General features: G+C 40.1%; 1 protein-coding gene across 1 annotated transcript in view; it reads right to left on the minus strand.

Annotated features, from left to right (window-relative positions):
* TRPC6 (transient receptor potential cation channel subfamily C member 6) overlaps positions 1-21,072 on the minus strand; it is a 79,342-nt gene extending 58,270 nt beyond the window's left edge. The window contains exon 1 of the mRNA XM_040055288.2: positions 20,930-21,072. Within this exon, the coding sequence (XP_039911222.1) occupies positions 20,930-21,072 (143 nt within the window). The remainder of the gene's footprint in view (positions 1-20,929) is intronic.
* Positions 21,073-21,706: the final 634 nt, after the last annotated feature.

Below are 21,706 nucleotides of genomic sequence, written 5' to 3' on the forward strand. Positions count from 1 at the left end.
AATATAGCAGGGTCAGGGGAGAAGAGGGTGTTAAGACAGACCACTTGCTCCTTACTATCTGTGAACTCTATTTAAAACTGTCCCAGGTCAGGACTGGCTGAGTGCTTGGGGGAACACATACAGACACATGCTTAAATTTCTCTATCATTTGTTCTGTATCTCTCCCCTTTTTGGAGCTAATGAAAATCTTTTACAGAACAAAGAAACATGTTCTTTTAATTGGCACTAGCTAGTACAGCTTTTATCCTAAGTTTAGTCAACTGTTTGCAAGGCAGACCTATGAGGCTAATCCTCAGCAACGTCTATGCTGGTTAAAATGAATGTTCCAGTACAGCCACTGTGTCCAGTTCCAGTAAACTCTCTCACTGTTGAGAACAGCGTGGCTGCATGAAAATGAACATTTGGAAACAGGTCCAGAAACATTCTCAATTCTTAAACTGTGAAGGGAACTTTTTGCAACACTCTGTATAGATTAGGCAAAAATCAGGACAGGAAACTTTCCAACTTGTTACTCACAAACTAAGAACTGATATAAGACACAAAAATCATCAACAGCCTTGTCATCAGGAACTGTGAAGCTGTAAAGTTCAAAACCCTGAAAGAAGCAAGACAAACAACAGAATCAAGAGTCTTGAACTTCAGGAGAGCAAACATGACCTTGTTTAGAAAGCTGCTTGGCAGCATCCCTTTTGGGAAGGCAAAAAGTCAAGGAGGACTTGGTTTTCAGGATACCCTCCTCAAAAGTATGAAAACAGCCGTTTGTGATACACCAAAAAAGCACTGTAGGAGGCCAGCATGGATGAACAATGTCCTGACTGAGCACAGGTGTAAAAAAGAAGCACAGGAATGATGGAAGAAGAAGGAAACTATTTGATTCAATACAAAGACACTGTCCAACCACATAAGGATGGAGCAAAATAAACCAAAGTCTGGGTGAAATTACAATTAGCAAAGGAAATGAAAAGCAACTCTAAAGGTTTTTAAAGAAAAAAAAGGAAGGCTGAAGAGAAAATAGGTCCATTACTCAATGTGTCAGTGAACCTAACGGAATGAGTAAGTCTGAGGAGGTTGGGGTTTTTTTTGCCTTGACAGGTAAAGTTTGTCAAGTCTGTGAGCCAACTCTGAGAGTGCAGGGCAGTAAAGTATTATTTACACTACCTGAAGATTAAATTGGGCCAATTGGATACACATAAGTACAACTGATCACATCAGACACATGAGAAGTTGCTGAGGGACCTTGCCAATACCAATGCAAGATTATCATTTACTCATTTTCAAAGGTTTTTGAAATTTAGAAAGTTCCCTGATTCTTGATACCCAGAAAAAGGCCAATGTTGCACCCATTTTCAAAAAAAGGCTTCCCCAGAGGTAAACTGTGCACAGCTGTAGGCCAGTCAGCCCAATTCTCCCAGAAGACATTTCCCATACATGAAGGATAACAAGGTGGAATAGGCAGCATCAATTTACTAAACAGAAAATCACATCAGACAATTGGACTTCCTTCCATGACAAGATGTCGGGCTCCCCGCACCAAGCTAGACCAACAGCTTTATTTTAGCCTTCAGTATGACCCCACAGTGGGATAGACAAATTGACATGGTATGGTTAGGAGAGGGACAGGATAACATGAGCACAAAAATGCCAGGGCATTTGGGCTCAAAGGGTAGTGATAAGCACTGCGAAGCCCAGCTACAGCTAGTTACCGCTGCATCCCTCCTGGAAGAAAACTAGTGTTTAACAGTGTTTAATGTGTGACATGGATGGCAAGGTAGAGCACACCTTTGGGAAGATGGTGGGAGCATCAACACTGGAAGGCAGGGCTGCTGATCAAAGGGCAGACCACAGAAGTGGGCCAAATGTAACATTATAAACGTCAGCAAAGACAATTGCAAAGTCTATGTCCAAGACAGATTAAACCAATGCAACAAGATGGAGAACAACTGGAGAATATGCAACATTCCACAAAGGATCTGAGGGTCCTCATGGTAAAGAAGACTCAGCAATGTGTCCTTTTGGCAAGTATATTCAACTATGTACAGTGCTGTATCAGTAACAGTGCTACCAGCAGGTCAAGGGAAGTCATCCTTACCCTTTACTGGGCACTGTTGAGATTCTGTTGGGCACATATGGAATACTGCGTCGAGTACAAAAGTAAGACATGGACATAATAGGGCAAGTCTCCAGCAAGGGCTCAAGGGTGCTGGAGCTCAAGAAATGAAAGATGAGATTGAGGAAACTGTTCTTAGCCATCTTGAAGGAAAGAAAGCTGAGGTAAAGATCTTACCGCTTTCTATAAAGACCTGCTGGAAGGATGTGAAGATAACTGAGCCAGACTCATCTCACTGAAATGACAATATGCAATAAGCAGATGTTGCAACATAAGAAATTGAGATTTGATTTAAAAAAAAAAAAAATGCTCCCTTGTGGCAAAGAATGACAAAGTAAGTGGAGTTTCCACTGCTGGAGACTGAAATTGCTCAAACTCAGCTGAACAATACCATGTGCAATATGAACTAGTTGGACTAGCAGGGTTTAGTCAAAATTACCTTAACAGGTTCATTTCAACCCACACTGTTCTATGATTTCATGACTCTGTGATCAGTAAAAAACTGCACAGAAAATTGCATTCCAGTACCCACCATTATAAAGGCAGCCTCCCTTTCCACATAGAAAATTAATAAATAAGTATATTTTGGAACAGAAAAACGTAAGAAACAGAAACTGGTCTGAAAGGCAATTATGTTACAAGTGATTGAATACGGACCAAATCATCACCAGCAAGGTGTGATATGTGGTAATAAATTGTTCAAAGTCAAGAAAAGAGCTCTTGAGAAAAAATTGAAGGAACTGGATTGCTTCTTCTTAATCTGGGAGGATCTCCAGCATACAAAAAAATTCCAAATAAATAATGTGTCAAAGATAAAAGAAGAAACTATTTCCTTGAACTAGGCAAGGAATTACATCACAAAAAACTGTAGAAGTTAAATATTTGGAAACCAGAATTAAACCCCTTATTTCCTTCCACCAAAGCAATTTCTTCAATGAAAACAATATTGCCTAACTTAACAAATAAATTCCTATATGACATTATATCAAATGCATTATTGAGTCCTGGAACAGTAACTCTTATTGTTCTTCTTATTAATATACAACTAATCTTGCAGTAGCTGGCAGTGTGCTACGTCTAATTTTGTTCTATTATTCTTTTCTTCAATTTTCTGTCTAAAATTCTGCGTTGTGTTCTTAAAATGGGGCTGGTAAATCCACCATTCATTAGTCACAAAATATCACCTCTATCTGATAGAGCTATTAAAAACTGAAATGGCAGAGACTGTTTGCCTTCAGAACTGAAAGCTTCTGATAGGCTTTGAAAAAATTAGTATTTCCCATATTCCTTTTACAACAAATTTTGAATCAACTCTACAAAATTTCATTTTAAGAGACAGACTTCTAATTCTTCCTCTGAGCATCTATCTGACTGAAATGTAGCTTCACCATCAAATGTAGCTTTGCCAATCATATTTCATAAATTTCTAGTTATTAACAATATTTAGGCTGCTCAAGCTTGCTTGAAGGTGAAAGGGCTTCTAAATTTTAAGGACTCCGGCTGGTGATCTGCATAACCCTTTGACATTTCTATACCCACATGAGAATATGTTACAGAGCCTTTCTATTGTGAATTATTGTGTCATGTGATGATGCCTTCAGGCTCTAAACAGGAATTTTGGTCAGTGAAATGTACATTTTAGAGTAAAGAAAGCATAGATAATAACCTGATTCACTAAACTTCCCCTAGGATATGGATGTCAGGGTATCCATTTGCTCTGAGTTGGAAACCTTCACCTATTGCAGAAAAACAAATCATGACCTCTATCTGGTTCAAAAAGTCCCAAAATCAAAATTAGACCAACTCACAGTATACAAGTCCCTAATGAAAGCTCTCAGCCTGAGAGTGTACTATATATCTTGAGATGTAACTATAAAATTGAGAATGTTTCAGTGTTTTTTTCAGGCTTGAAGGTCATCATTAGCTTTCCTTGAAGTTATTACACTTGTAACTGGAAAAATACAGCTAAATGTGTAGTGAGTTGCTGACAGACTAGTACTTTTTCAGCAGGATAAATTTTGACAGAATGCACATAAAAACATTCTGCCACAATCATACACAGGTAACTTTATCAAACCTTGAAGCTCACATTAGGAAATTCATCTGAAAGTCACAAAATCAGAGATCTTTTAAATCCAGTGCCAGATACACATAATCAAAGACATTTATTTTCACAGTAGTTACAGATGCCCATGCAGTAAGTTCCTCATTCCATAAGCGATGTCACAATATGAACATCCATGATCAGAAAAATTAATCTTTATAATCTTAAAATAAATTTACTATTTGGAGTACTTTGCATGTATGAAAAAACGGCTTTTTAAAGTTCATAATAAGTTAATCTTCAAATAAAATATATCTCAGTGTTGTCCATCTATATAAACTTTGCACAAACACTGCTCCCTTCCCACAGTTAATGCCATAAATAAGGGTGATCTACAGATGGTACAAGCTGTTACGAAACCACTTGTCTTTTCCCAGTTATGTTGACATGCATAAATGCCCCATTATCCCCATTATATTTATCTGTCTCACTTAATTGCATTTGTGACATCATCTGTACCATAATTCCAAAGAATTGTTTTTGTAAATTATAGGAGCTCCAAAGATAAACACAAAGAGGCCTGAACTGTCATTAAAGTAAGTGGATGACATTAAAGTTATTTTTTGTAGTTCTGCAAATTAGAAACCATCCAGTCATCCATTTAACTACTAAGAATGCACATTTTTAAGGTTCTCAAATCAAAACACAACACTCCTCACAAGACACACATGAAAGGCAGTTTAATCAGTAAGAATGTAAGTCATCCAGGTAATGGAGAATCCACATAGCCCTTCAGCCTGCACAAGGAAAAGCCAATCAGTAAGTATCTGGAGAAGTGAAGGAAACTGAGCACAATTTTTATTACTAGAAATTAAAGTGCTATGTAAATCCAGCAATACCCAGTAAAATACAGTTCACCTTCAATAAACAAACTGCAGAGATGTGAGATGGATAAACTAAGCTGAAACTTACAAGTTTCAAGGCAGCAACTGTTCTCCCATCTTGACTGTCATCTGTAAGAATATCTTGAGTTCTGTCAGTAGATACTTCAACAATTCGTCTAAAGCCAAGATACACTCTATGTTTTTAAAGACTTTCTCAGATATATCCAGGTTTTAGTGTGTAAGTACTGCAATTTGCTCTTCAGAATTAATTCAGTGGCTGATTTTTCCCCTGTAGTCAGCAGCCCTTATTCTAAATTTCTTGCTCTTTAACCAGACATGAAACATTGTGATTCTCCGCGCTGACTCTACTGTGAGTTAACACCACTACTCAGGGCTGACATGTTTAAATTATCTCAGGTAGCAAGAAGAAAGCATCAGCGTTAAATTAATTCTCATTCTAATACTTTACAGTCAATAAAACCTCTCAGGAGATAAACGTCCTACTGCTCAGCTTATGACAAATCATCTCTCAATCTTCATTTATGGAATCAACTTGTGTTTTTAACCCCTTTAAATCTGCAAAAGTGACAAGTGCATTAATGCCTTATAACATGCTTTATAAAATCCACACACAGAAACAGATTAGCTCAATGAAAGTATAATACTTCCATGCCTACCCATCCTTCTATCAAATCATATAAACCCTGTTAGCTCGTGTTAAATGCCAGAACTAAATTTTTCTGCCTTTCAAAATTTCTCCGTCATTATCAACTGGATTGAATGACTCATTAATATTCAATTAAATACTAGTGAAAATGTAATTAATTCTTTCCAAATGTAATATATCATAAAAATAATTTTAAAAATTTAGAAGGACAGAATGCCAGAATCATGTTTAGGAGTGTGATACAATATGCACATGAGGAAAATTGAATTAATTGGTTTAGTATATTTAGAAGTCTATTTCTTTTTAGGGTCTGTAAAATGAATGTACTACATATATGAAACTAGAAAAAATATTTTTTCAGAAGTGAAAGACTAGGAAAATATTAGAGCGGGTTTTTTCCACTTCCTTTTACATAACCAAAGTCTAAGTTCATAAAAGAAGTTTGTTGCTTTTCACTTTAGTTGCCTTAAAACCTTTAAGACAATCACAGGGTAAAGCACTTTCTGAACTGGAGGGGTCTTAAAGTTAAATGTACATTTATGGGTAGGCTTAGATAATTTACGTTTTCATATTACTTCCACTGCTCCCTACATACCTTTTGTGTACAGATTAATTTGAAAGCTTACAGAACTGCCATTTAAGCACAGACAAATCCCATTTGTCAAAACAAACTAATAGCTATCAAGTGCCTTGTAGTCCTCTCATTTTTAAGCTACAAACAATGATTCTTTCATGCATTCCTGGTCATAAGTTAATAACTATTCTGCTTGAATGGAGCCCCTATACTCAGAGACAGCCTCAAAAGAGGCAGCAGCCTCTGTAACACTCCTTGCCTGCTTCCCAGGTCTGGGATTTTACCTCTCTGGACACAAAAACAGTTATAATATCTTTCAGTATACTCTCCTTTGTCTATCTCTCACTAATCTTGACCTGTCATGTGTGAAGGCTCTGAACTGAGGAAAAATGTCAATAAAATAAGGATGGGAGAAAAATATGGATTTTAACATCATGGATCCTCCATGCTGAATACCTGTCTCATGATTGCAGGAGAACTAGAATAACTTATGAGTTTATGCAATTGTGGATAAAAGAGACTCAATATGAAATGAAAGCAATGTAAACAACTGATTAGAAAAATGACAATCAACAACCTCAGGACTACTCAGAGTATAGGAAAAAGTACTAAAGATCTTTTAAACATCTGAATAGAAGAGAGCAACAGGAATATCTCTTGGAATTGGATGAGTGGTCAGGGTTTAGTGACAGAGCAACTTTCATCTGCAGAAGCAGCATGTACATTTTCTACTGGGCACCCGAGGAAGAAGGAACAGTAAGTTGTTTCTGCTTTGCAAAAACAGCAGAAGACAGTAAAACTATACTAAAGACAGTAACTAACCTAGAGTTAATTGGGTTTCAAACAACATAGACACGCAATAATATAGCAAAAACAATTGAGAAAAAGGTTAATTACTAAGATTATTCCTGCAGCCACATTTGACTGATTCAGGAATTTAATGTGCTTATCCATTTGTTCTTCCATTATACCCTGTATAGAATAAAATGTGTCCATCACCTAAAATGAATCTAGGTCTGACCACATATTTCTACAAAATTAAAATTTCACTGAGAAACTGCATTTTTAACTCAACCAATGATGAAAGGCTGACACTAACCAACAACTTCAGAGAGAGCACTAGATCTAAACAAACTTTCCTACTTAGATAAAATAAAGATTTGCACAATATACTATGTTCATGTCCAGGAGAACGTTTTTTAACAGCTATGTTGGTGGGAAAATAATAAAGTGTGACTCTCAATACTCTTCCTGCATCTATCTTAGGAATAAGCCATTTTCATCATGTAAATGTGATTTACTTCCAATTAAAGAATCCATGCAATGTCATTAAATTTACCTTAACACATACACACAATAAAAATTGCAGCAGTGTATCAGGATGAAGAACAGCTCCTGCAAAACATCTTAGAATTTCAGTGTGTGCTTACATAAAAGGGAAAACAATGGTTTTTTTTTAAAAAAAAAAAAAAAAAAAAAAATTACTTTGGATTACTTCTAATATCTGTAATTACTGTTATTTAAATTAATTACCTTATACAAATAAAGAAACAATGATGATGTTTATTGTTCCCTGCTATGCACAAATAAAGTACTTGGTATCACGACCTCAGTGACACTTTTAGAGAAAACAGATTTGGTGGCAAGTCACATACAAATTCCAGCAGGAGAAGATCACTTGTCTTTCTCAGATCTGAGATGTTATGGTGATTGCAGCACACAGCACACATTTAAAAACAGCTGTGATCAGATTTGATAGATCAAAGGTGTAGAATGAGACCTTTAACAGCTACAGTTACTTCATAATTGCAGAATATTTTGCAGAACATGTGACATTTGCAAAAATTGTCATTCACAAAGGATTAAAAGGCCCTGGCCTCCACTGAACATCATGTTGCCTTTGATCCCACAGAACAGAAGAAATCCATGAACTAGTTAGTCACATGACAATGTCATTAGCTGCTGCTGCTCTCCAGTCAGGTAATAATAATAATAATAGAATAGCATTGGGAGGATTTTATAATCACTTGACAAAGACTGTTCTTATAGCTAAAATGAAATCAAGAGGTTTGCTTTCACAGAGGAAAAATGAAGTTTCAAAATATCCAGAGAAAACTCTGAGACCTTCATCTTCAAGAAAAAAAAAAAAAAACACATTAAGAAGAGACACAAGAACAGTTCTGCCTTGCTTATATTTTTCTGGCAGGTAGCTGTTGGACTGAGGTTTCTGTTCTTCCTGAGTTGAAACTGGTCTTGCAACTTGGTCTTTACTACTTACTCTTACTGCTAAATAATTTGCTATGGTGAAATATAGAGATGAGAAGTTTTCCTAAGGGGTATTTATTCAAACTGATACTTTGATTCAAACTGAAAGAAAATGGAGCACTGACCTTCGGGTAAATGCCAATCAAAACCAGCTCTCACATGGAGAGTGAGAGCTCTCACAGCTCTCACTACTTATTATCAAATTATACTGGATTTGTAACACGCTCCAGAGAAGAATGGTAATTTAATTAAAATTTTCTTTAGTTAAATTGTGTTAAGTGATAAAGTGATAAAGAATGATGATTCTAACATCCAGAGAATCCAGTGAATCAAAGGAGAATAACAATGTACAGCGTTTTTTAGCATGAAAGCGCATGGACACTAGCAGAGTTAAGACCCATACAATAGCATTTTGTTGGGATGGTAGGAACCTCTCCTGCTAGAGGAATAAAGTACACCAGGAGAAATAAGACTCAAAGTGGCCTTTTCATCCATTTGGTGTTTTATACAGGTTCTGAAAAAAAATCAAAAACTTTCATCAGGAATTCTTCTTGCTTGCCTGACTGCCTAACTTCACTTACCAGATTTTAACCAAATACATTAAAATTAAGGGGAGAAGGGGAGGCTCCATTACCTGAACCCAGACTTTCATGTTGTAGAGGAGAAGAAAGCATTTGTATGTTTGCTTTGTAACTGATCTGAAATGCACAACTTTACATCAGTTCCACAGCACAATTAGCTCCATTTTCCTACTGAAGGGATACAGAGGTGTTGTTTTGGTCACAATTGCTTTTCCTGGGCTGGTCTCTTGAGAGAACATCATGAGCTGAACACCAACAAGCAGATACACTCAAGAGTACTGCTGGATGCCAAGAGAGTCAAGTCACGTATGCAGAGCGGGAAAGAGTTCAGCAGAGAGCTGGAACTGCCCCCTCTGCAGCCATCAGAGGGGGGGGATGCAAGAGCAGCTAATACTGAACCAAACCATGTATGAGTTATGGTGCCTTCAACAAGCCAAATGCAAACATTCTTCTTTCAGCCGTGTTGAACACTTCTGATCAAAAAGCCCAGCGGAGAATACTTCTGAGAACAGTGCTGTCAAGACTTATTTGGGAAAGAAGAATGAAAGTAATTTTTTAAACCATGAAAAGAGATACAAAACCAATAACATTCCACATGTACAGAAGTTTCAGACTTACTCAGTTTTCATTTTTTTCATAGGATTTGTGAAAATGGGAACACAGCCTTCATCTATATTCTCTGTTGGAAGAATTAAATTGGGGTGTTTTTTGCCAAACATAAAAGGTGATATCCCAGAAGAAGGGAAGGAAATAAACCCAAAAGACAAAACATGCACTTTCAGAGTTTTATTTAACAATATTTATTTACTTAGGAATTGGATTTTTGTCCTCATGATCCTCCTGTAAGTGTTATGCTATGCACTCTCTGGAGCAGCAGCGAGCACAGCAGCAGTAAGTGCAGAAGTGTGAGGAACAGAGAGTCATGCTCTCATGCAGCAATAATGTCTGGGATATAAAGTTAGTCTAGCCAACATACCATTTCTCTAGATGCTACACATGAAAAGTGATGTGAAAATAGCTTTACCATCCTTCTCCCCCACTCTGCAATGTCCCATTCCTGTGCATGAGAATATACAGCAGCTTCATCTGACTTTGCTGCTTTCTGGAAATTACCTTGAATTTTTAGGAAGTTGCTATCTGATGACTGGAGACAGGTGGGAAAAAAAGGCAGTCTTATTTTGTACACCCATAACTTTTTCAATTCATTTTAAACATCCCGTCCAGTTACATCATTTTTAGCAGCTTATGGTTTTTTTTCTTTTTTTGGTAAGGTATTTAGCAGCCATAATTTCATATTTACTACCTCTCATATTCTTAGAACTAGTACTTTCAAGAATATAGAACAGTAGTAGATGCTTTCTTGTTTTGCCTTTTTTTTTTCTACCTTTCGTCTCAGTCTTGGGCTCAGGAGTTACCAAGCAGAAGGAGAGGTAAGGTGATCCTACCAATCACTGACCCTCCAGCCAAGACAGTGACACCTGTTAGTATATCTGAACATCTTCCACAAAACACTTCCTACACAAATGTTCTGATTAGAGCAGCATGAGAAACAGCCCAGTGAGCAGAACAAAAAGCTATGCTTACCTGATCAAACAGGCAGTATAATATGATGCAGCTGGAATGATTTGACTGCTTGCTATCATGACATAGCAGAGCAGTACAACCCCAGCAGGCACAGAGGCAGGATCCCAACCCTGTATCACAAGCAAAAAGAGCCACCTCATGCCCCCTACAAGCAGCAGCCTGCTGCTGAGTCTGGATGTGAGCTTGCACAGATGGACACACTTCCATTTTCAGGTGACATTCTGCGCTACAACTCTCGTTCCATACTTCTTACAATAAAGAGCACTCAGCTGTACTGTGCCACTGCCAAGGAGCTGTCTGGTCGGAAATTCATATTTGGGGCAACAATACCCTCTGCCAATATAACATTGATAGATTCAAAAGAATTATTCCAGACATAGAAATTATTCAGAAATTACATCTCACTCAATTCTGATTCCCCACAACTGCCCTCAGGTCTCTAAACACATACAGGAACTGGACCACATGGCCCTGCAATGAGTTTATTTCCCCACCTCCTCAATGTGTACTTCCATGTCTTTTCTGGCCCTCTGGAGATATCAAGACCTGTATGCAGTCAGAAGTCTGGTCATAGGCAGAGTTTGAAAAAGGCACACAGATACCAGCAGTGCTGCTACCAGCACCATCCTCATTGATCCAGGTCCTGCACAAAGCTAGCTGAACCAAAAAGGATATTCTTACCCTCTAAGGCATTATCAGTGTTCTCACTGATAACTAGAGAAATTTTTGTTGGTTTTTAGATTGATGAAACCTCAGGTCATGAAAGATCCTCAGACAGCTTTGTAAAATGAGAGCCATTAGCCTTCCTGTCTCTGTAAATCCCTGCCTAGATTATTTTTTTAAGTCTCTCTTCCTGTTATGCATTAAGTGCTGTTGCTGATTCTAGGTCAGAAGTGGCTGTGGGGTAAGAAATCCCAGTGTATATTTTATATATCAACTTGTTAGGTAAGATCATTATTATTTTATCATACAAAGAAGTTCTGATACTTCACTGTCACATCATTTGCTGTTTACCTACAAATGTGCTCACATCAGATGTTGCTAAATGATTAAACAGCTTTCTGACTTAAACCTCTAAAATTCTTCTCTGAAGAAAAGTAGGGAACATTAAATTCTTCAGCTTTGTACCATATTCAGCATTCATTCTGCAGATCTGGTGTCATGGGTTAGTACAGTTTGGCTTTTTAGTTACACAAGAATTTAGAATAATTCTCCAGGTCAGGACCTGGGAATTGCTTTAGAAAGGACAGGAACTTATCAGAGAGTTAGCTGGAATATTGGCATCTGTTCTGACCACTGAAATTGTTAGCTGTGACTTTGGGAAGTACCATATAAAACACCGTGAATTTCCTGTAAGTGGGTCCTTTTTCTTCTTTCCTTTGGCCAGAGAGAGACAGGTAACATCGAGCTGGGCCTGCTGCTCCCCCCTTTTAGGAGGGATCTGGCCTGAGGCCTGGCCGGATTCCATCGGCTCCCGGGTGAAGGGGTGGGGAAGGAGAAGTTGCTGCGTTACTCTCTAAACTTCCCTGGAGGAGGGAGAGATCTCTGCTGGGCCCCTGATAAGAGCTGTGGGCACCATTTGGGTCGAAGCCACCCCAATTTACACTGAGGGGCGGCTGAGAAGGCATTTATGATCCTGCCTGGTTTTTGTGATTCCAGACTGCCCGGGTGCTCTGATCTCTGATGTTTCTGTGAGTTCTTCCTCCCTCATCAGCTCGGCCTTGAACATCTAACACCACGAGCTACAGAGAGAGAGACAAAGACTCCGAGCAGATTTAACTCTTTCTTAGCAACATGAAGCTTCCAGAGCTTAGCCCTTCTCTGAGAGAGTAAGAAAGGACAGAGTGAACATAAAGAACAACACCAGCATAAAGTCAGTAGAGCAAGAGTGAAAAGACTATTAGGACAGAGGGTTGAAGAGTTGGTTGTTCTATTCTTACTTGAGCCATGGAAATGAACTGTATATTTAGATCATTCCTTTAAATCATAGGAAAGATATGCATTTGGGGAGATGATTGTTTTAATTTGTGTGTAGATTTGAGCAGAAGTGTTTGTGATGAACTAAGTAATATCCTATAAGATGCTTGAACAGAGATAAAGATGAGAAGCCCCCTGTGCCAGTGAAGAAGTGAGAAGATATCTCTGTACCTTGAGGTAAAGAATCCTTTGCTTTGGAGTTACTCATCTTTAAAAAAGTGACACCCCAATATGCAAAAGTCTAAGACCCATGACCCATAAGCAGCTTGGGAAACTGCTCCTGGGAGGGTCACAAAGGCAGGTTTCTCTGGGCGGTTGGTTTTGGGACAGTTTAAAACCCACAAGAGAACTGTTCTAAGTTGTCAGTGGGATCCATGACTCTAAGAGAGACTCTTCCCCTAAAGAATTGATGAAAGACTATTGTCAGATAGTGAAACTGACTGAAAATTACAAGTTTTGTCTCTTTATGTTGTTTTGTAAGAAAGTGAACAGTTTTTAAGGGGAGGGAAGAGCGTTTTTGAAGTTTCATTCCGTTTTAGGGGTTTTTTTCCAACTTTCTTTTTTTTTTCTATTCTTTTAGTGTATGTTAATAAAACTATTTGTTAATTTTAAGGTTGATCCTGCTTTGTTTTTCTCCTAGTCTCTCTCCCACAGAAAAAGTACTAAAACCAAAATTCAGTGAACGTGAAACCACTACACCTGAAGATACAGCTATTACTGTATTACTATCTTCAGAAATTTAAGCTCCTCTCCTAATTTTTGGTTGTTTTATTTGTTGGTCAGGTGTCAATTCAAGATACTGCTATTTTTGGTCCAACATATCTGCCATGCTGTTGCAACTCCGTAGTCTTCCCTGGGCAGCAAGAGGTCGTTACAGTCTCCCAGCCACCCTAACATCCAAGGGACTTGAACAGTAATACAGATTACAGCCCAAGTTTTCCTGAGCTTTTCATATTGCATGGTTTAGTTTTTAAGATCCTGAAGCCAGAACAATGAGAGGCCATACAAAATACTCAGTATCCTTGAAAAGTTTCATCCCATGCCTACTACTCGAAAATGAGATCATATTAGCTAAGTTTTGCAAGTGCTACTGCACTTTGATTGTATTTTTATCAAGGGTTGTTGCAGTTTTTAGCTCAGATTTCTACACTTAAAAAAAATATGTCTTGTATGGGGAGAAGTACTATTCTAAGACTCACTTGAGACCCACAAGATTCATTCTAAGACTCACAAGAGCAGCAGTCTTCAAAAATTGTCCTGAGTAATTAATGGGAAACTTGTTCTTAAAGGGAGAGGAATATAAACTCTACAGAGAGGAAGAGTCACTGCTGCCATCTCACAGCCTGCCTTTTGCACCTAATTTCTCAGGATAACTAGGTAATCCACTCACTAGGGGAGCAAGATGACCCTTTGCAGAGCCTGAAACCTCTGAGCAACCATCCTACTCTGTGCTCCTACGGGACAGAGGAAAGCAGAAGACAAGCAGCGGACACAGCACAGGCAGATCATCAAGCGTTCACATTTATCCTTCAGGGCTAAGAGAAGCTTGAGAGCTCTCAGAGCATAGGGCTTCTCTTTCAATAAGCACCACTAGGACAGCACACATGTAACTTTCAAGAAGTCCTCTCTCACATATCCCCAAATGAAGTTCTATAACCTTTCAATTACCATTTTGAAAGCTTTTTTTAGGTAATACACTTGGATCACTGTAGTTTTGCTGAAATTAACTATAAATTAATAAATCCGGATGGAAAAAAACCCAAATAAGCATAACTTCAACTCACGTACAATACCTTAGTAAATGAAGATAATAAACTGGAAGTTCCTAGTACATGTTTCTTTCATTAAGAAATTTTTGTAAGACTTGTAAATTTAAAGTAATTTTAAGTTATCTTTAGGAAGAAAAGCATATAACTAACAATTTGCACAGTGGAATTAAAACTAGTACAGAAAATCAATTACTGCATTGAAAAGCAGAAAGAAAAACTGGTTTATAATTTTCTATATTGAAAAACAGTTCCTTAGGAACAATTCTCACAGAAGTTTGCTGTGGGCTATTACTACTTGGCAGGCCCAGGACATGTACACAGTGCAGGACTAACGAAGTTCATCAGTCTGGCCTGGCTATCTGTTCCAAGTAAGGGGAGGAAATCATGACCAGAAAAGCTGAATCATGTTGATGGCAGGCAAACATCTTACAGAAGGAAAAGAAAACATAGATCACCCCTCAAAGATATGGGAATCTTCGCCTTTGAAAAGCTGCTGAGTAGTCAGTCATCAGTCCTAAAGTCAATGTGCACAATAGGAGAAACCCAGGCTGAGCTGGAAGGAACATCAGCACAATGAAATGTTCCTCTGAAATAACACCAGCACTGACAGAAGATGACAGGAGGCAACAGACTAGCTCTGAATCCACCCCTTAAGTCTGCTGGGCACTCACTTATCTGCTGGTTAAGCTGATGTGACACATGCAGACAGTGATAGGACAAGAAGAATGGCTTTAAACTAAAACAGGAGAGATTTGATTAGCTATTAGGAAGTTCTTTACTCAGAGGGTACTGAGACACCTGGAACAGGTTGCCCAGAGAAGCTGTAGATGCCCCATGCCTGGAAGTGTCCAAAGCCAAGTTGGATGGAGCTCTGAGCAAGCTGATCTAATGAGTGGCATCCCTGCCCACAGCAGGGGTCTTGGGGTTAGATGATCTTTAAGGTCTCCCCCAACCCAAATCCTTCCATGATTTTGTAACACAGCACAAAGCTTTATGAAAATTCTTCAGTCTGAATACTCTGCAAAATTGTTAATTTTGCAGCACTAGGCCTTGTGGTCTGTATTCTGTTTTCTACAAATCAACCATGATCCAAATCCTTTGGTTTGTGATCCCTCTCTTCTTTCTACCTGCATGAAAGGCCTCATAGACGCTATTTTTTTTTTTAATAGTCTCACTTCTTTGTTCTCTTCACTAAGATAAATACTAACATCAAACCCAGTGTTAAATCAAGTTTTAAGACCAAAATGAGCTCCAGTCATGCTTGTCTGAGCTGGCATCATCTGAGCTCACAACCACAATACTGATATTTTATTCATATGAGTAATTTTGTTAACAAAATGAACTACATTCAACTCTTCCGGAAAACCAGTTATCCACTTCCCACACAGCTTTGAGAATGCACCTAAAAATGGCAGTACTTGATATGCCATTATTTCACTTACTCAGGGTTCCTGTAGTAAATCTCACATTTTATTCTTAATGCCAAAGTTTGCCTTTTTAAATTTTTTTTCAATATTGACAAAAATTTATTCAAACATGTCAGACTGGGGGTTACAATAGAGCTGTGCTGACAAATGCACTATTGGTAGGAAAAATATAGTTGTACAGAAATGGATATAGAAAATAAGCCCAAACCTTAGTCAGTCATCTTCACATTATATTCCATACATTTCATTTCACTAAAAATAGTATACTTGATTGTGTATGTCAGTGCTAAACAAATAATAACCATTCTACTTCAAGACAAAAATGTCAATCCATTCCAGAGAACACTGCCTGTCATTTAATTACCGCTAAGCTTTTTGTCTACATTTAATTATCAAAACTTGTATTTAAATACTGCTTATCAAGGCAGATCCTTTAAGCCTCCTGTTGAGTAGTCTCTGTGTGCAAGTGGCCACAGTCACAAGTGCACAAACAGGTATATAAGACTCACTGCATGCATTTCAAGTTTTAGGCTGCCTGCTAAGACGTTGCCTTGCACTGCATAACAGCCTGAGGTATGAAATCAAGTTACAAAGAATTTGAGGAACATAGTTTCACTGCCAAACTTTTCTTTTGCTCATGTTTGCCGAGCTGGAAAGTCTAACACAGCCTGATGATGCAGACCCACCATGCCAGACCGCCTTTACTTGGGGATACCAATACTGGCAGGAATTCTTCAAGCAGTCAGTTATAGTTATTATAACCTTCAGCTTCCGTGGTGGCAAATGCTGCTGGGAGAGCGTTTGACAAACAGCATGCTTTTTATTAACATTTACACTGAGAAGTATGCTATATACATCCCACACATTTCTGAATCACTGCTCCACCTTCCTCATGCAAATTTAACAAATGACTTATATTTTCATGGAAATCTTCCAGTTTTATAAAATTGCGTCCCCCATGGAGGTGACTTTCATTTGTGTGGTGACTACATGAAAGTTAGGGTATAAATAAACTTGCAGATATATTGCAACAGCTCCAGCAAAATGATTATGAAGTATTAGCATAGGAAACTCTTTGGATATTGTAGCTGACCAAAGTTCACAGTTCAATTAGCGAGTGCGCTCAGTGAACACAAGAGTGCCTAACAACTAAACCCCAAAAATCCCACAAGCTTTCATCAAAAATGAACACATGTGTGGGAAAAAGCCTACATAATATGAAATAAATAAAGATATGTGTGATGTTGAAAGTGAAGCATTCTACCTACTTGCAGGATACACAGAGTGAACTAAAATCTGGATTTTCTGGGGCTTGGTAACAATGTTGTTGTCCTTTTATTCAAGACATGAGGGACTACATTTAGTCACCCAGAATATGAGAGGTTCAGACATGTGGGTTTTTTCCCAGTGTCCAGTAAGAAGTAGATCCATCAAACCTAAATCACATGATGATTTGTGTATTTGTTCCATACACTAGGCTATAAAAGGAAATGACCCTCCCTCCATACCAACTCTTCTACCTTTTTGATCTCAACAAGACTATTGCAACATATTTTCAGAAGACAAAGCATCTCATCAAAGAGGCTGACAACCTGAAACGCAGCTGCCATGTTGTACAGTACTCCCCAAAGAGATTATGTCTAATGAAGAGTCTGGAAAATAATTTTACAGGTCATTTCAAGCAAGACAGTTGAGACGAGATAAAAATTATGTTGTCAATGGCAGAAACTGTTATATTGCAGGCAGGAAAGGAATCACTAAACATGCTATTTAACAAAGAATAGATTTTTAAGTATGTACTAGGTTTGGTAATTTCGAGAAACAGCTGGAAAACCACAAAAGCTGAGAAACAGTTTATGTCTCAAGGCAGTTATGCACATCAGAACCCTTTTCCCCCCTTGTTTTCATGTGGTAATTTGTGTGCCTCATTTACTTTACAACTGACATTTTAATACACAATTATCCCTCCTCACATCTATAAGAAAACATTCATTTTTCACAATGCAAAATATTGCAAAGTATAAATAAGCAGTATAACCAGATGTCTGACTGAATTAGTGTCTTCTCACTAGCTTAGTACACTGACAATCTGTCCTACACTAACATTTTTTCAGCAGGGAAGTTTACGTACAAGTGCTACCACTTCCAAATCCTGCTGCACATCAGTGCTCAGATTTGGGGTTAGATGTCCAAATGCACTTTCCATCCTGTTTTAAACCTCAAAACTGGGCTCTTTGCCTATGAAATACTTGCAAAGAGGGAAATATCCCAACATATACACATATTTGCATTCCAGGGGTCAATCTTCTGACATGTATATTGCAATGTATTCCTTGATACATAAGGGGCAAGACTCAATGACTAGATGGAAGAGCACTACTAGAAAGAAAATGTTTACTTGCATATAATTTCTAACACATTTCAAAAGTCTTAAGTCTTAAAAAGTAGCCCCATCTTTTGGAAATAATTTATTTACAAATTCTACAGATTGTCCAAATTTTGGGTTTCCTCCTTAAGGTTCTGAATTCAGAAGAAAAGCAGGATTTTTCAGCATAAAATTCCATTTGAATTTTGTTTTGCATCACACCACATATAAAGGTAAAAGCGTTCCATCCACTGCCAAAAGACTCTGTGACCCTACCTGGCACAGCTGATGAGCCCAAGGTAGGTTCTTGAAATCTTTTTTGCAATAAAGATAGCAGCTACCTTGGATACAATAAAGCTGTTCTCCAGAAAGAGGAGCTACAACGCAGGAAATAGATCTCTGTAAATGGTTTGGAGTTTTATCATCATCCAGAAACTAGAGCACTTAAGAGCAACCACAAAACAACACATCAAAAGCATGTTCTGTTCTACAAACAACACAGACAGTAACATCAGCATTAGCACTAAAACACCACTTGAGAAAAACTATTCCTTAGTATCAAGCTACTCTTCAAGCAACAGTCACATGCCATACTATACCACTAAGTGCGTTACCCTCTCAGTAATGTTTAAAAGGAGGTAAAACTCAGCTTCGGACATAAACTGTATCATTTTGGACATCATTACTGTTCGCCATTAATCACTGTAATAACATCAGGAAATACCAGTAATTTGAGGATTAAAAAAAAAAGTATAGAAAAGTATTCTTATTGCATGTAGGTGATAAAGAGTATAGAGATCATACGGCACACATGGCCGAGTTTATTATTTATTAAATTCTTGGCCATATGAAGGCCTCTAGAAAAACTAATGACTTCTGGCTGAAAAGGTGTACCTCCAAAATGTGCCTGAAATGTGATGTAGCTGGAAGTGAGGCAGAAAAATTCAAAAACCGTGCTTGGTAATCACCAAGGAGGTATCCTGGAGGAACTTATCCACTCCCTGCATTCATTCCTGCCAGCCAAGGAAGTCCTGGAGTGGCCGCATATAGGCACTGCCTATGGATCTCTGTGAAGTGATTCTTTTCCACATGCAGAGAAACCCCAAAGTACAACTTCTCCATGCCTAACGCGCATGTCAAAAACAAGCCCTTGGTAACTTCCTGTGGTTAGTGCTACCCTAGTTCTACAAAGCAACTTGATTAAGATGGAGGCTTTCCTTATGGCCACTGTGAGGTGATAAGAGGCAATCTCCACACTGGGAGCGTGCTGGACCAAGAGCTGCTAGCACAGGCTCTTTTTTCACTTCAGTCTTGAAGGGAAATTATCAGAAGCCCACAGACTTGCCAATTTTCTTTGAGGAGATGATTTGAAACGCTTATGCAAGATCTATCCTCTCACAGCTGCACAACCATCCTGAACGAGTAGATGGCAGAAGAATTTCAGAATTGCCATATTAGTTCAAAGCTTTAGTCCACTAGTGAGAACCAATCTGAAATAAACATCAAAAAGCTTTTTTTTTTTTTTTTTTTTTTCCTGAAAGGATTCATTAGATAGATGCATTCATAGATTTTGAGATGGGGTTTAAGTCCAATGAGCCTGTTTCAGCTACATGAGCATACTGAATTAGTGATCCACAAAGACACTTAAGAATAACAACACAGCAGTAAATTTTGAAAACTCTGGTTGTTCTTAGCTGAGATGATAAATATTCAAACACTGTAAGTGTTCCCAGTTTCATTGTTGTTATTCCTTTCTTATATCCAGGTAGCTGTCAAGCGGCTGGCAGGGGGCCCACAGATAAAACAGCAAATATTAGGAGAGACTGATACATGGAATTTACCAGTTAAGCAATAAAATGTAATTTGTACAAAAGAAAGTATGCATCTTCTGGCAATCATCTGAGATTTTAGGACTCATTTTGCATTGCTTAATACTCATTTTCCCCCTCTGTTGGATAGTTTCTCCTCAGAAGCACTAACAAGTACTTATTACAGTAGTCATGCTGACAGCACATAACCAGAGGGACACTGTCAACATCGAACACTAATCGACGTGGACGTTAAGTTGTGTGGTTCCTGGAACCTTTGTAATTTATGTTTACGTAATTTAGCTTTTATTGCATATATTCTTGCATTCTCCTTTAAATGATAACTACCTGCCAAAACTCACATAATGAAATTACACGAGGCTACACGGCTTTGACAAAAATAACGATAGGAGGATGGGGTGTTTTTTGCAATTATTTTGCAATAAGGAAAGGAGGATGGTTTTATGCACACACCTGCACCGTCCGCTCTCTCGGTGGGAGCAACCGATCACAGGAGTTAATATTTCTGTAATTACATTAAACCCACTGGACGCCATCAGTTTTATGCACACCCGACGTCTCTTGCCCTGCTCTCCACAGCCGAGCCCAAGCCACCCTTCGCCTGCCCGTCAGCGGGGAGGCACCACGGTCTGCTCAGAGGAGACCTGCCAGCCCGCGCACGGCGGTGCCAACGCTGCTCGTCTACCTCTCCACACAAGGCTACCCCTCTACTGCCCCGGAGAGGGACGATGACAGCTCCCCACGCGGCTGCCCCGGGCGCTCCCGGCCCCGCCGCACCTGTCCCGCCGCACCTGTCCCGCCACTGCCTCCCCCGCGCGGGAACGGAGCGACCCCGGCCGCGGCCGCCGGGACTCACACGGGGTAGAAGGCGTAGGGCGGCAGGGCGCTCTCCTCGCACAATTCCGCGTCCAGCAGCAGGTAGTCCTGGCTGTCGTTCCGCCGGGCGCCCGGCGCCGGCGAGCTGCCCTTCCGCGGGGCGTAGGGCTGCGCCTGGCTCATGCTGTCCCGCGGCCGAGCTGCGGGGAGGCGCAGCGGCTCCCTCGGGGCGCGGCGGGAGCGGCCGCGGCGGCGCCGGCGCTCGGGACCGCGCCGGGCTCTCCCCTGGCAGCGAGGGGATCCCGGCCCCGAGGGGTTCCCGGCCCTGAGGGGCTCCCGGCCGCGAGGGGCTCCCGGCAGCCGGAGCCGCCGCAGCCGAAGCGCAGCTCGGAGCGAGGGCAGCGAAGTTTGCGGCGCGTCAGGCGGCGCGGCTGTCCCCGGCCGGAGGGAAGGGGCGGGAGGTGGGAGGGCGGCGGGCTCCGCTCGCCTCCCCTGGGGCTTCGGTGCCCTCTGCGCGCCTTCCCCGCCCGCAGCGCCCCGGCCCCGCCGAGCTGTGGCCCTGTGCCCGCCCGGGCCCCGCGGCGCTGCCCCGGGCGGGGGCCATGTCCCGCTGACCGCCTCGCCGGGACCGCGCCGGCCGCCCGCCGCTTCCCCCAGGGCACGGCCCGCGGTGGTCTGAGCTGAATCCCGCCGAGCCCTCCCGTGGGAATTCGGCAGCAGCGGCGGCGCGGCCGGCGGTGGCTCCCCGCGGCTGGGGAACAGAACTCTCGCTTGGAATTACTGTGGCTTGATAGTGCAGCCTGTGTCCTCGTGTAAG

The sequence above is a fragment of the Hirundo rustica genome, chromosome 2 (genome assembly GCF_015227805.2).
Source record: "Hirundo rustica isolate bHirRus1 chromosome 2, bHirRus1.pri.v3, whole genome shotgun sequence".
NCBI classification, from domain to species: Eukaryota; Metazoa; Chordata; class Aves; order Passeriformes; family Hirundinidae; genus Hirundo; species Hirundo rustica.